Raw genomic sequence first — 16,603 nt, 5'->3', positions numbered from 1 at the left:
CTGTAGGTCTAAAAAAAAGATCGGGTACACGGCATAAAAGGTGAGTAAGGTAAATACTAAATATATAATTGTCCCATCTCTATTTGGGTGCGCAGACGATCATCTTTACTTGACAAGCATACTCATGACGATGTAGGATAGGTAGGTACGTGATAAGTGACAAGTGACCAACAAGGTTACTTAAAACGAAATTGATAAAATTTAAAGCCCAGAGAAAATCTTATCGACTGTCGATTTTGGTCATCGTCAGTGAGATCGACTTGTTTTCAAATAATGTGTGTCAATGAAGAACTTCGTGAAGCCTACGGGTTTATCAAGTACTCGCACTAAGTACGCTTAATCGTCTGTACAGCGCCAAAGTCGGGGTAAATTTCCTGCTGGATAAAGAGAGACAAGAGTGCCGTTGTGTCCGCGTGTAGTTTAGACCACAACCAAGCAAAGTGGACGGGTAATCCAATAGAGAAGCGCGAATGAGGCGTAGATTGGCAACAGCCGGTCACTGAATGGGCTGCATTAAAGCCGAGACTATCAGGCCTGAGCCGATTTATAGAGATAATGGCACTGCGACATCGCACTTTGCAGTAAGAAGGAAACTGTACAACACAACGGCCAGTACTTGAGTACTAAAGGCCTTAAAAGCCGAGGCCTGAGCCATTCTCTAAGGAATCTAGTGTACAACGCTACCCTGCAAGGTACGGTACAACCGCGTATCTAGAATACCTATGCAATGTTGTGCCGTAATAGGGCAGAACGGTCATAGACCTCGCAAACCCAAGCACCGAATGGACCCTACGGAAGACGCTGGCTTTATAGCTAGCATTTTGCTGAGTTGGGGTCCATTTCGTGATGCACACTTAATAATTTCTTTTTTCTTGCTGTTGTTGTCTGTACATGTGTTGTGATCGTCATGAATAAATATATTTTATCTTTTAACTTTATCTTTAAACCCTCATGACTCTGTCATTTTAATAGTTATTTACGATACAAGTGCGGAAAATAGGAAATTCGAAACGAGTGGCGATAAATTAAAACACGACCGCAGGGAGTGTTTTAAATCGACACGAGTAGCGAATTACCTATTCGCACGTGTGTCGTACAACGTTTTACAGTACATATGCCCCTTTAAATTTTCGACATATGCACGAAAAATGCTCTTTTCCGCACTAGTGCGAAAAAGTAGCACCATATGTACTGTAAAATACTTATTTCCAATAACTGAATCGACGATTGGCGCGACAGTATCTCGCCGCGACATAGACTACCCGTCCCTCTTTAATTAATACAGTTAGTAAAAGACGGGTAGTCTATCTCGCGGCGAGATACTGTCGCGCCAATTAAGGCCTACTGCTCAAAATTTCTCGAGAATTGGTTGAGAAGTGCGACATGTACAGTTGAAGGCAAAAATATCGATCCAGACAAATGGTTCAAAAATATGTGAACACGACTTTATTGTCTAAGGTGTAAGAGCGTATACATATTTTTGAAACTTTGGGAATGTATATATATTTATGTCCTTGACTGTATAGTACCCACAGCCGGACTGCGACATACGAAAGCATATCTGCGCAAGCTGAAACGGAGATTGCTACGCTCATTTTCGCGCTCGCTCGGTCAATAAAAGTTTTTACCATTATGTGTGTACAGTAGAATTCGCATATAATGACATCGAAGGGAAGTGACAAAAACGTCATACTAAGCGGATGTCATATAAAGCATAGTGGATTAACTTCTTATTTTTGTTAACTTTTCCAAATTAATCTCAAATTCCTTTGTGAGAGATGAGTTTTATTAACCCTGTACCAATTCTCAACTTGGTACTGAAAATCAAAACTAAAACAACATACACGCCACGCACGCACCAAACGTACTCGCAGGGAAAGACGTGGGGACGGCCGAGAAAACCAGCGAATGTGTCAATCCTGACATAACTTCATGAAAATAGGATTATAGGTCATAGTAAGCGATTTGTCACTATAAGCGAAGTCATCTTATCCGACTTTGTCACAAATAATTTTATATGAAAACCATACTTCATACAGTAATAACGTCATAGTAAGCGGTTGGTCAGTATAAGCGGAGTCATAATAAACAGATTCCACTGTACATATTTAAAAAATCTTAAATGCTCCCGGAACCCTACGAGTTTTTCGTCCACAAATGTATCTTGCACGGCTAATTTCCAAATTTTCAAGAAAACCCTTTCACCTACCAACACGCATTCTTCGAACTACATTAAGAACAAAGCACATCAAAGGGAACAAAGTATTAGATATAAATCAACCGCATGCGCAGTATCATCCTTACAATGAAAAGGTTGTAACTAAATGAAGTTTCAAATAAGATACGCCCGAGATATGGTACAATAAAGGATTAATGTTTCATGGGTACAAACAGCAACACTCTTAACTGTCCAAAGGTGGACCTTATGTCTTTTGTAATAAAGTTTAAGAACTCTCAGTTAACTGTGTGGGCTATGCTATAGTTCTATGAAAGTTTGGAATGGCATGAGAATGTTCAGCGTTGGAGGTAATGGCGAACAAATGAAAGCAAGGAATGCTAATAATCTAGGTTTAATGTTAACGGAAGGCTGGTTGAAAAAAGTGATCGTATATACATGTACCTAGTGCCTAGTGCGGAGACCTCTGGAATGTCTGTACCTAACCTTTAGCTGAAAATAAACGATCTTCATCTTATCTTATCTATGTAGAAGCTTATAGAGTAGTTAAAGCACATCATCATCTTCCTCGCGTTGTCCCGGCATTTTGCCACGGCTCCATGGGAGCCTGGGGTCCGCTTGGCAACTAATCCCAAGAATTGGCGTAGGCACTAGTTTTTACGACTGCCATCTGACCGTCCAACCCAGAGGGGAAACTAGGCCTTGTCGGGATTAGTCCGGTTTCCTCACGATGTTTTCCTTCACCGAAAAGCGACTGGTAAATATCAAATGATATTTCGTACATAAGTTCCGAAAAATTCATTGGTACGAGCCGGGGTTTGAACCCGCGACCTCCGGATTGCAAGTCGCACGCTCTTACCGCTAGGCCACCAGCGCTCTTCTCTTACCGCTAGGCCACCAGCGCTCTTCGAGTAGAGTAGTTAAAGCACATATAACTTTTTAATTTACGTGGCGCTAAGTAACCATTAAAATCGTTTAGGCTAATTAAGCATGGTGAATCGGATTTATTACGATAAGCGGGAGGTTTTAAAATGATTGGTATACGCGTTCAATGAGGCTAAAGTGACTTACGTTGAGTCACTGAGTTTGTTTACCGACGTGCATATACCGCAAAGAGTAACAGTGTTCAAACAAATGTAATGTTACGAGAATTTGAATGCAATACTTGTAATTGTAGTATTACGTTGTAAAATTTTAGTGTTAACCACCAATTATGTGTTAACTTGTTGCTATTGGTGGGAACCTATAATTGGCTTTTTGTTATCTACTTATATAACTATTGTATAATTGATAGCTGTTGGTTCTCCGAAAAATAAATAAATAAATAAATAAAAAAGCGTCACTACAATAATTTAATCCTATAGCTAATTTAATTTTCTACATAGTAGTAATATAAATAAGTTTTTAGCAAAAATTTCATTTTTGGTACAAGCTTTTATCGCTACTTTTCTTTCCAAAGGCAAACTAATAGTTATCGAGACAATTCTAATAACCCCAAACACAATTAGTTTGCGTTGTTTTATTAGTTATCACAGAGTTCCCATGGCCACCTCCTGTCACCATAATCAGATTAGCTCCATGTCATCATAATACTGCATTGTCATCCGATTTACATATGTATGCTAAATTTCAGCTCAATCGGAAATCGGGATATTAGTCAAAGTTACCTTCCACTTCCAAGATTTGACCCACACTAACAAATTAACATACATACATACTAACAGGGCAAGTTAAATCAAAGCTTGTAGGCAAATAGAATAGATTCGGAGTCTCTAAGATATTTGTTACAACGTAGTGCGTTGTAAGATTTTAAGGTAATAGGTATATTTGTAAATTTTAAGTTGTCCGAATGTTACTTCAGAGCTCTTCCTACGATTCGGATAATTGAAAAACTCTAACTATACACTCGATATTAAACGCATCACTGTCAAAAAGCCCTGAATACTGAAGTTGAATAAATTACTGAAGTGGGCTCCGACTCTCCCTATATTAAGTAAGATGTTGAAAGATGTCAAAATTTGAGAATGTAAACAATTGCGTCCCACTGCCCAACATATTTCAGGAAAATTTCAGACAAACACCCACAGCAACTTACGCAAGCTCGTTTTTATCCAACGTGGCATACCAAAAACTACCTTATGTCATGCGTGTAAAGTTAAATTTTGGGTTAAAAGAAGCGTTAAAGAAGAGTTTTCCGTAGTTATAAGTTAACATGTGCTTCAAAACATGTGTGTGTGGTGTTGCAACGTAACGAAGTAACCTAATAATAGTGTGATGTGTAAAACGCTTGTAATTACAGTAAACGGATATCGGCTAATTGTTGTTTTGAAAGATTAAATATGTAGGTCTGTCAGTTTGATTTATGCGAATTGCGAAAGAACGGAGTGCAGTTGACTTTATTTAATTGACTGCATTGGTCAACTAATGAATTTTTAATTGATACTTATACCTATGGTTCAACATTTCGAGCTAGATTTCCTAACCTACCTATTTATCTACTATCAATTTCAGACCAATTTGTTTTTGTTTCTCTAATCTTATTAGGTGCATAACGAAAACGGGAAGATTTCGAAAATCAGTTATATCTTCTAAACCAGGTGCACTTCATACTTTGGCAGCACTTATGCTAATGCAGCCCTTACCAAGGCATCTTGCTTATTGTTGCTATAGCAGAGAATGCTTCTGGTTTAGTAGATATTATGTAATTTTTATTTTCAAAATTACCCCGTTTTCTAAGTTACCCCTATGGCCTATACACCTTATCATATTTTTTGCCACATGCAGTGTCTAGTTGTCGACATCAAAAAGGAAAGCGCATTCGAGTTACAAAACCTTAAAAAAAAACCGGACAAGTGCGAGTCGGACTCGCCCACCGAGGGTTCCGTACTTTTTAGCGGCTTTGTTGTAGCGGCAACAGAAATACATCATCTGTGAAAATTTCAACTGTCTAGCTATCACGGTTCATGAAATACAGCCTGGTGACAGACAGACAGACGGACAGCGGAGTCTTAGTAATAGCGTAATAGGGTCCCGTTTTTTTACCCTTTGTGTAAGGAACCCTAAAAAGTTTTTGAATGGCCTTTTGAAATGTATCATTTCGAGGAAAATCCTAGTAAAAACAATTGTAAAACACAACCCATTCATTATCTCAACTCATTAAGAAATGGAACCAAACAATCCGTCCATTTAGTCAACCCGTTGAAAGAAATTTTTGGCAAAACTCCATTTCAACCAGGGCGCGTAGCCAACATGCCAATCATTAAATAATTTCACGGTTTAGGCTCACTTGTTTTAAAAGGTGAAAGGAGACCTAGGCTCTCCGAAACATGTCGCGCGAGTGACTAAAACAAGCGAGTCTAAACCGTGAAATTATTTAATGTTAGTATGTCTCACAACAGTTTAAATGCAAACATGCCAATCGTTTACGCTCTGCAGCGACCGAAACGCAACTGTCTCTGTCGTACTAATATGGAAGAGTGATAGAGACACAAAGCGTTTTGTTATCGTAGCGCAAACGATTGTTACCTTGGCTAGGCACCAAGTTATTTGCCGATTAAAAATAGCCCTTATGGGTGTAGTAATAAAAGCGCACAGTGGCTCGTTGTTCATTCTTGCAAAACGAGAAAGTATTTGTAAATTGGCTGATGGCCAAACGTCAGTTCATCTGATGCTATTTCCGTGGATTCTGGACGTTTAGCGATGTCAAAGAATAAGAAGATAGAGAGAACGGGAAATAATTGTGAAAAATGTTGTTAATGTTGCCCTGTGCTCCATGCATGTTTTTTTTATTTTATCATAATGTATATCGTTTGAACACCGGAAAAAATAAAAATACTTTTACAATGCATGTGCTCGAAAAGTGCGTTTCCTACGGAGCCATATCATGCGGAAAGTAATACTTTTCCGCACTAGTGCTTTTTGTTTTCAATTTTTTTTTACAGTACATATGGTGCTACTTTCTCGCACTATTGCGGAAAAGAGCACTTTTCGTGCATATATCGGAAGTTTAAAGGGCCATATGTACTGTAAAACATTGTACGATACACGTGCGAATAGGCAATTCGCAACTCGTGTCGATTTAAAACACTCCTTTTAATAATTAAACTTATTTGCCATGACATGTTTTTTTATTTACTCGCACAATGCAAATTTGCTAGCTCGTGAATAAAATTCCACTCGCCGGAAATCATACACTTTCCGCACTTGTTGCATAAATAGCTATTGTAAACCTTCACATAATTAAAAAAAAAAATGCTGAAAAATTTTGAGCGGTTGAAACGCTCAAATGACGTCACACGTTGCACGGTTCAACTGACGTTTTGCTACTAATGCATCGATCTACAATACATCGATGTACTAATGACATAAGTATTTGAACTAATCTGTCGAACGCGTGACGTCACGTGACGTTTCGCTCAGTAGCTTTTCGCGGGCAAATTTTCGTATTTTTTATTTTAAGCTATTAAATGATAATTTAAAGGCTGACCAGGAATATATGATCACGCGCCATGTTGCGGAATTTCACTGGAACTAATTTTTTCATACTATACTTAACTGTCACCCTATACATGAGAATGAACAGCGCCCTCTTGACAATGATCTTAAATTTCTGGTCAGGCTTTAATAACGGAAATGCATTTGTAACATGATATAACGGTAACAAACATCCGAATAAAAAATATTTCGTTCAAATACAAACTTCATGCACGAGGCTAATTGGCTTGCTGACAATTTATTTTCAGTTTCAACAGATTGTTCTTGTGAGCATACCCCCGTATTCATAAAACTATTCAAAGACTTTAGTTATATTCTGTGTCTGTGTGTGTCTTTATTAGTTCATTTATGTTTTATCCCTTTCTTGCAAATAGGAACATACCATGGATTACGAGTAAGACAACGATTAATTCAAACTTGTAGCGCGAAATGATTAGACGAACCAAATGATAATTTTTTTCGAGAGCTTGCGAGACGCAACCATGGTAACGCGTTAGGAAATGATTTTAACTGAAGCAACTAGCAATAAAATCAAAGAAATAATGTAACATTGCCGTCGAATACAAATATTTTCTTTATTTTCTTCCCAGGCTTTCCCTTACCAACTTTCTACGTATTGTAACGTTGGTTTCCCACAATAACATGCATTCGGGTAACTTCGAAAGCGTGGAAATATACCATTATATTAATATTTATTATAAAGCACTTATTTACATAATATAGTGGTACTACTAAACGAAATTAATAACTAGCTTAAATCTAAAATAGGCCCTTGAGTCATTGTACCAAGGATGCTGGCGGCATTTCCTCGTTTTATCGCAATGCTTATACGTTGTGCGAGAAAGCCGCCAGCTCTTCGGTCACCATTAAATAAGATAAATTATTTTCCAATGTGGTTAATACAGTTCGTGTCCGATCACAATTTATTACATGCTAATTGTAATTCCTTATCGCATGTAATTGTATCGTTTTTCATTAGTTTACTATAATAATCTTGATCGCTACACATTCCGTGTGCATCAGCATAGATTATGTAGATTGCTAAAAAAAATATTTCAAGTTGGAGGAAATGCGACGATTTTCACAAAATGTTTAAAGGTTGTGAATACAAAAACAATATTACTAACACTATATTTGAATGGATATTTGGATAACGTGGAACCTACATACGACAAAACATAAGGACATACTTTTCATGAGAGTACTCTACGATTACTTCTATTTAAACACTTATACATTATGCTTCTAAAAGATGTCGTTCTGTCCCAGACAAAAGTGAAGGTGAGATTATTAAAATTATCTAAGAATTGTAAGTTACAAGTTGTCCTTCAAAGCTTAATAATTATTCGTAGCTGATTATTATTCGAATGAACCACTTTTTAAACCTATGAAAACAATAAATGGCCGATTACTGTCAACCAACAGTCCAATCCTTTAGTTGTACAGTCAAGGGTATAAATATATATATGTCGGAGTATCGCATCCGGTTTCCGGCCGCCGAACGCAAGTATGACATGACCGGTTTGTCAACTTGGACATGGCCGTTGGGGCGCTTCGGGCATTCGATTGTGAGAGCTCGTAGCGAGCGGACGTGTCTGTTCGGTTTACCTGTGTATTATTCCTTTGTCGATTATTGTAAACCAATCAATCATTCAGTAAAAGTGATCAAGTTATTTCTGGTGTTTTCATTATTGCTTGAGGCTACCCATAATGCAGGATCCTGAAGAAAATGAACGCCCACTCAGTCCAAGTCTCAATCCTACCCCGTCATATACATTCCCAAAGTTTCAAAAATATGTGTAAGCTCTTACACCTTAGACAATAAAGTCGTGTTCACATATTTTTGAGCCATTTGTCTAGATTGATATTTTTGCCTTCGACTGTACCTTCTACCCATAGTTTAGTCTTTGCACCATAAGATATATGTGTAACGCGAGCGCGATATAAAATTACGAAATGAAATTGGGTGATGGGACCCTTGACCCACTTCGGTCCCGTATAGTACCTATAACAAACGCGAATATATGGCTAATTACAAACGGGAAGGGAAAAACTTTTAACTACGTAGGCGAAATGAAAGCGGATACGGTTGGTTTATACTAATTTAGTGTTGTTTAGTTTGGTTTGAATAGATTTGTGATATATTTTGTTGATACTGTAAATAATATAACCCAGGTTATTTAAATAAGTCAGGTTGGAAATTTAATAAAAAATGACCAAGTGACTGATAGTCACATCGTAACAATTTTATCACCTATGAATTTTATCTAGAATTAGGGAGAGAAAACTGCCAGGAGTTATTTAAACTATAAGATTTAGGGCCACTTGCACGAACCAGGGTTAGCCACAACTAACTCGGGGTTAACCGCTTACGCAGGATTTAGTTTAACGGGCTGTACAACTTCGGATTATACGGTTAACTCAGAGTTAGTTGGCTAACCCTGGAACGTGTAAGTGGCCCTTATAGGCACAATAGTAATATAATGAAATAAATGCCCACACTGGTAGGTTAATCTTTTTACAAAAATGCCCAAAAATACATTTGTTGACTGCGGTATATTGTTGAAAATTTTAACAAATCTTTACGTTTATGTGAACGATATGAGAACTATATGAAATGATTATAAGTAAGTAGTTTAAAACTTAATGACATTTTGTAAAAACCGTGTAATTAAAAATATATTCCTATGAATGTGTTTGTAAACGTTTATTGGGCCATCCTGCAAAAACTACAAAGTTTAAGTCCAACTTACTTAAACTACGTAAATAGCCATTCTCAAGTCACTAACACACGAACACTATCAAAACAAAACCACATCACGTCTAACAATCGATCACCAAAACACATTCCCGAATTACACCGCACGCACGCACAATGACACCGATCTTAACAATAACAAACACAACAAAAACACGGTTCCTAAATCGGTATTTCAACTATTCAAAAATAATCGATCAACACAAATAGCATATCGCGCGATCTAAAATCGCGATTTCGTTATCGGATCGAGCGTTAGATCGCGGGACGCAAGCGCGAGGCGCGCGCTAAGACGCTACTGCCACCTAATTTGTTACTTCTTGCCACTGCCGCGCATGTGGATAACACGGTGTTAATTAGAGATCATCAGGATCATCTATTATCATTGTTTGAGATATTTTCGTCTTATCTGAGCCAGTTTGCCAGCATTTTTTTGTGATCCTTGGAAAATATGACTTGATATCGCGGATCTAATCTCTTGTAGTCTAAAAAGCCGGTGTCATTGTAAATTGACAACAATTAAAATCGTCGGCCATTGATTTTATTCGAAACAATTAGGTTTTCTGCATTTTTCTCTTGTCTTGCAAACCGGTATTGTATGTGAACTGACAGATTGCAAACACGTTGATTTACTGAAGGAAAAATTTGGCGTTAATGTAAAAAGTTATTGTATAATTAAGCAAGTAATTTTTTCTGCTTTGACTCGTAATGTTTTTTGCTGATGAGTCGTATTTTTTTCTAACGACTTCCACATACATGTTTTGTAGTTCCACAATAAATTCGAAATTCTTGGAGGTAGTACTCATATTACTTATGTGACTAAGCAAAACATGTATTGAGTACTGAAGAGAAGATTTTTGTTTTTCTTTATAACTGTTGGATCAATAAACAAATACGATACCTACATATTTCGAAATATTCCTTCTCCTCACGAACACAGCAACAATACTTTAAAAAGAGAATCTGAATTAAACAAATTGCCAAATGTGCTCTGAAAAGCCACGTGTACATTTTAAGGTTTTTAAGCAACATGACGACTCACGATTATTTCATGGTTTTGTTTTAGAAATGAAATTACTTACCGCTTTTATTAATATGAAATAGTTTCGACTATTCTAGTTTTATTTGTTTATGGATTTTAAGTTTATAAATTCAAATTAAAAAGCATTAAGCAAACGAAGTTTTGTAGCTTAATTGTGTTAATTGATTGATTGTATACAAATTTAGATTTTGATTTGTTTTCTGTGTCCAAAAGCTACAAATATTGGTGAAACAAATGTACACAATTATGGGATGTCCTAAAACTGCGACGATGCATTAGGCCAAATTCTTAGGTATACTTTCTTTATTTGTTTTTTTTTTCGTTTTTATCGAATTGTGACTTTCAAAAACACATCTGATATAGTCTGCATCTTCTCAAAGGATTTTTACGCCTAAGACGGTAATCTGTTAAACAAAAGCCATTGTTTATTTTGTGCGAGCGGTCGGCCATTGTGTCTGACAATGGCACGCGCCGTAGCACGCGCTGAGACACAATGGCACACGATGGCCGACCGCTCGCACAAAATAAACAATGGCTTTTGTTTAACAGATTACCGTCTTTGGCGTAAATATTATCTAAAAAGATGCAGACTATATCTAAGTGTTAATTACTGGCTAGTATCAGAATTTGGTGCAAAATTAGCATAATTATGTTAGTGTAGTTACATTACCTACTGCAAATATTTTTCTTATTTCTAAATCAATGTCCTATCAAATAAAACTAATATAATATACATTTGGCCTAAAACAAATTATGAAGTGAATCAAATGACGTGTCAACATGATTAAATTAGTAAAATTCACGAATAGCGTGAGGTAAGGCGCGGCGACGAGTGACACGGAAGGAAATACCGTAATGAATTTGTGTTAGACCAAATAATGGGGTCATAAACGCAATATTAACATATTTTCATGATAAAAAAGTGCTAAGGGTGTTAAAATAAGCTGTATTTTATTATTTAATGAAATCTACTTGTAAGTGTTGTAGGAAGATTTTAAACGATTATGAGGATCAGATGCCTCTAATAAACATTATATCTGATGTATCACAAAAAAAAATACACTATCCGTGGGACTGACAGGCAAAATCTATGCTAGCGCTATTTGTAAAATACTTAAACCGGCCAATCCCACTGTAACATTTGTAACGCCTTTCATCAGGAAGTGTCCCTTTCGTGTTTAACAGTGCCTTGCGACTGTTAATTGTAATGGGCTGTTGTCACTAATTAAAAAATGCTTCCCACGAGCGTGGCCGCGGGAACAATACTCAATGTAACCTTAGACTCAAAAAGTGGAACAATGCAAGTTATAACGATAAATACATATTATATGTTATTGGGGCTTTGAATACCTTTATTTTTGTGTTGAGCTCACTAGACCTATATTATGACAATAATATTATACCGATATTATCAGTTCTTGGATTCCAAGCCGCAATAAGAGAGAAAAGGTGAATGTGGAAATGACCAGCATATACAATTTTTGGTTTGAAAGACCGTTACATGGAGTATATGAAGTAAGCGTACAAAGTACTAATGTAAGAGTGGGAAGCGACGAAAAAGTTGTAGACGGTCTTAACTAATAGACGGTCTAGTTTTAGTTTTGGTCTTCTCCACATTGACCTTATCTTTTATTTTGAGTGTACATTTGCACAAGTAAGTACTTACCGAAACTTTGCTGTAGTCGTGATGATGCGCCAGATGGTGCGGCGCGCAGCTAGACGCCGCACTGGAGATGCTCAGCGCGTCGCCTTCGCTCGTGCCCTCCGCCTCGTCCCAGCGCCGCCGCCCCGACCCGCTGCGAACACCCACGGATCCCGCGTCCCGCTCAAGCGAAGCCACACCAGACGCACCGTCCACCCCCGGAATACCACTGTCCTCATCGCACCCCGACGAACTACTTTCAGACCCTCCTACGCTAATACCGCTCTCGATCTTAGACGATTCAAACTTCAATGAGTCGTCGGAGTTTGAATCCTCTTCCAAAATAGCGTAATTTTGGATCTTAGGGCCGCTCTGACCAAAATTGAAAGAATCACTGTGAACCCACGGTCTTTTACTTGTACTAACATCAGATTTAATGGTTTCGGCGTCTGATGAGTCATCGTCGGAATGCAATGTACCATCGTCAGAATCCTCTTCAGGATCTTCAAAGCATGTTTTGAACGATGTATCAGATTGGACAGTCGTATTTGAATTGGATGACGCTAATGTCCAACGGTCCGAGTATTCCGATGATGTCGATTTGCGCAGCGGTAAATGAGCAGAATTTAAAGCACATACAGGGGAAGCGTCAGAAGATTCAGAATGACTGTTAATTGAAATGACATCAGCTATGTCTTTAATAGAATATTGTCCGACAGAAGACGAAATTGTAGAAGGTTGCGACATAACCGTATAGACGGGACTTTCAGGATTGCAGGTTTCTATTTTTTTATTTCTTAACACGATGTCTTCTATACTTGTTACTGCGTAATGATTTTCTGTGTTGGACTTAGCTGATGGATTTCTCATAGAACTGCTTCTATTTACTGCCGAAAAAGAAGTATCTAGCGTGATATCGGGTGTCGATATACTTTTCTTTACCGCTGAAAATTTTACAATCAGATCGTTTATCGACTCACGTCTTTTAATGTGAAAAGTGCATTCTCCGGAATCACAAAAACAACGAAATGACGTAGAAACTATTTCATTCCTAGCCCGTAGAGCGTCAATATCGATAGTGACTTTATTTTCTTTAGGTAAATCAAACGGTAGCTGTAATAAATCTTCAGCACTTTTGTGATACTTTTGAACTTTTGGTCTACAAAAGCAGATAGCCGTTTCAAAATAGCTTTCCCTTTTATCATTAGGCACCAAAGTGAATGGAGGAGTGTCTGTGTAAAGAGTCTCTCTATTGAAGATATAAATAAATTCTTCAACAGTAGGCGCTTTATGAATGCAATGACCAGTGCCTCTTATATGATAATTAGCTAAAGTTTCTTTCATAAAATTAAAGTCATTATGATCGAAAGGCATTGGCGAATTTTGATTTACAGAGTTTCTATCTACTTCAATATTTGTGAATGTTTTATGTCTAAACAGGACTTTCTTCTTCTTTTCTGAGTCTATTTTTGATTTATGTGGTAACGTCCCACTCATTGTTGCATATATTTCTTCGCTACAATCTACATTTTCGATGGCACTGGCTTCAGTAAATTGAGAGAAATCAGACGCATTAGATTGGGTCCTACTGATTTCACTTTTACCTGTATATGATGCAATTTTTTCAATCCGTCGAAACGATTTAGATTTTTGAGAAAGCAGAATATCTTCAAGATTAGATTCGTCTTCCATAGAATCAGATGAAGATGACAGAGTAGAAAATCTACTTATAGGTAGCTTCTCCATTTTGCTTTCTATTGGTTTTTCTTGCGGAATAACGTTAATATTAGACAGGGATTCGTCTTGTATTTTTTCGTTTAAAACTGATATATTTTCATACAACGCTTTACGTTGTATTTCATCTAATAGCATATTAGATGGCACGTTGTTTCTTACAGCCGGTCTAGGTGGACCGCGCTTATTAAGTGTAGTAACATTTTCGTAAATGAGGTCGTCTTCACTAGAATGTACCGCCACATTGGCTCGTGGCAATGGTTTAGGTAAATTGTTATTGCTTTCTTTTTCCTTTTCTGTTTCACTATCTGCGAATTTACATTGTTCGTAACATTCATTAACCAGATCAACGGAATCGTTGTTTGTTTCAACCTCATTATCCATACTGAGATGATTCCTAGGCTCGAATATTGTAAGTTTTGTGTGTAAATTAATGGCTTCTTTAGGCCGTCTTGAATTATCACAGTCGATTTCTGTAATTACTACAGACTCTGAATCACTGAGTTCAGCGTTTTCAGAAATATTCGGTAAAGAAGTCTTGAACCCAGGACAACTACGATTGCTTCTGTTAACCGATGAATCCCTATTTAAAGAGCCTAGTCTATCCAATGAAATAGTGTCAAATTCGTCATTACAATTAATTTCACCAGATTCTTCTTTTTTGGAAAGTATCTTATTGAAAAAATTACTATTTCCAATTAACAATGTGTTTGTGTTGCTTTTATGATCAGGGTTTGGCGATTTAGCAGAAACATCCGAATCCAACGCTAAACTGTTAGAAATGTTAGGAGCCGAATTAAACTTTGCTTTAAGCCCCAAGCATTTCGAAGCAAGCTTTTTGACAAAACTTTGAGGATTCTTTGTTAAAGAAGATGAAGATTGAGACAAGCTTAGGTTAAAGTTAGTATTTTTCGGGGTCTCTGGGGCTTTCCTGTAAACACATATAAAGCAAAAAATAAAAGTAAAAATACATTACTACTTACATTCTAAAATATAAATGATATTATATTTTAAGCATGTGTTAGATAGTATGCCACCACCAAACGCATCCTGACATTAATATAGATTATGTTATGAAAATTGAAATCGCCGAAAATGAAGAAGTTTATGATTCGACGTGAGATTGTTGATGACAAAATTACCAATCAGTCACAAATTGCTTTGCTTGTTCGATTTTTTTCTTAAAGACCGAAGAAAATCGTTTTACTTGTGGAAGCGTTTGTGTATTATCGTCACTAGATGTCGATGTACCTGAAGTGTTATTAAATGGTTCAAATTGTCTTTCCTCCTTTGTTAAATGTAACCTTGTAGAAATGTCAGGAGCTTGATTATTTGCATAACGTACAGAAAGGAAGTGTAAATCTTATTTTTATCAACGATGACATACATCTCACAACTGTAATATATTTCCTTTCCTTTATTTTTTGCCACTTCCTCATGACAATAGCAGGGCATATCACCAACTTTCGATTTCATTTTTAAAAAAGGTGACACATCTCCTTTGCTGACCCTGGGCTTTAAGACGTATTGATACTCATAATCATCTGGGTTATAAATGCAACCCTTTTCTCCTCTCGTATGAACACCTAAACAATGTCCATCGGGGTTTTTTATTTCTATGAGGGACAGTCTTCTTTTTACTTTGTCTGACTCTGGGCCCATGGGAATGTAATCGCTGTCTAAATCCACAACTTCTTGATTGGAGTTCTGATTACCTTTCATAATTACGTATTGTTTCGAGTCGGACAGGGACAATCGTTTCTTTACTCCGTTTTGGTACATACTAATATATTCACTGTTCATATCTGCAGTAACGCCATTATTACCCGCCATGTCCACGTAATTTGGTACAGACAGCCTGTTTAAATGCTTCTTGTCAGCCATCAAGACATAAGTACTTTCCGCATTTGAGTCAGCGTCGCCATTTCGCCTAACTTTTTCATCGTCCGGCAAATTTCCATAAATAACGTAATCGTCATCAATAGATTTAATATTACCGTCAACTTGTGATGTTACGTCTTTATGTTCTTGCTTGTTAGAATTTCTTAACTGAACTTCATCTATCTTCAACGTCAATTCATTAATACTAAGCGTTTGTTTATGGAACTGGTTAAGTGGTTTAGGAGGTGGCTTTGCTTTCTTTTTCAAGCTATTCTGCGAATCAGGAATATTGTAGTCTGCTTCTTTGTCCATAGTTGAGTTAACGCTTGGTATATTTCCATATATTTCGTCATTAGCAGGTACATTTTGTATCACTTCAGTTTCTTCTGGCAGCATGTCTTCGTAATTAACATAGTCAGGCTGTATTCCAGGACTATCTGGTACGTTTGCTTCCTTTTTAGGAGAACAAACTTCAGCAGTGATTTTAATTATTTTGGTTGATGCACGTTTAAATGGTGGCACACTACATTTTAATGAAGATGAAGTGTTAAAGACTCGTTTTTTAAAAGATTTGTTAGTAGAAGCATCGGGGTTAGTGCCAAGCTTTGTAAGAACCCTAATCCTGTAAAAGTTTAAATGAATTTAGTGCATATCTTTAAAATCACTGAATATTATCATAATAATGTTACAGAATTTGTGTAAAGACAAGCGCCGCCAAAGTGTAAAACATACGATCTCATAATGGCACATCTATACCTATTAATGCAAAATACTGCCTCGAATTAAATTTCTTTTCGTGCACTTTTTGTGCTATTTATTTGTGCTCATCCCAGCGGTAGCGAGGCGCTTTGAAAAGATGTCGGCAAGTCTTGGGGG

At 37.1% G+C, this 16,603-nt stretch overlaps 1 protein-coding gene across 2 annotated transcripts in view; it reads right to left on the bottom strand.

The window, feature by feature from the left end:
• LOC134747247 (uncharacterized) overlaps nt 1–16,603 on the bottom strand; it is a 143,392-nt gene that overhangs the window by 90,571 nt on the left and 36,218 nt on the right. For both annotated transcript variants that reach the window (XM_063681853.1, XM_063681851.1), the window contains exon 8: nt 12,137–14,777. In XM_063681853.1, the coding sequence (XP_063537923.1) occupies nt 12,137–14,777 (2,641 nt within the window). The remainder of the gene's footprint in view (nt 1–12,136; nt 14,778–16,603) is intronic.

Source organism: Cydia strobilella, chromosome 14, assembly GCF_947568885.1.
Source record: "Cydia strobilella chromosome 14, ilCydStro3.1, whole genome shotgun sequence".
NCBI classification, from domain to species: domain Eukaryota; kingdom Metazoa; phylum Arthropoda; class Insecta; order Lepidoptera; family Tortricidae; genus Cydia; species Cydia strobilella.
This window is presented reverse-complemented; position numbering and strand designations above follow the sequence as displayed.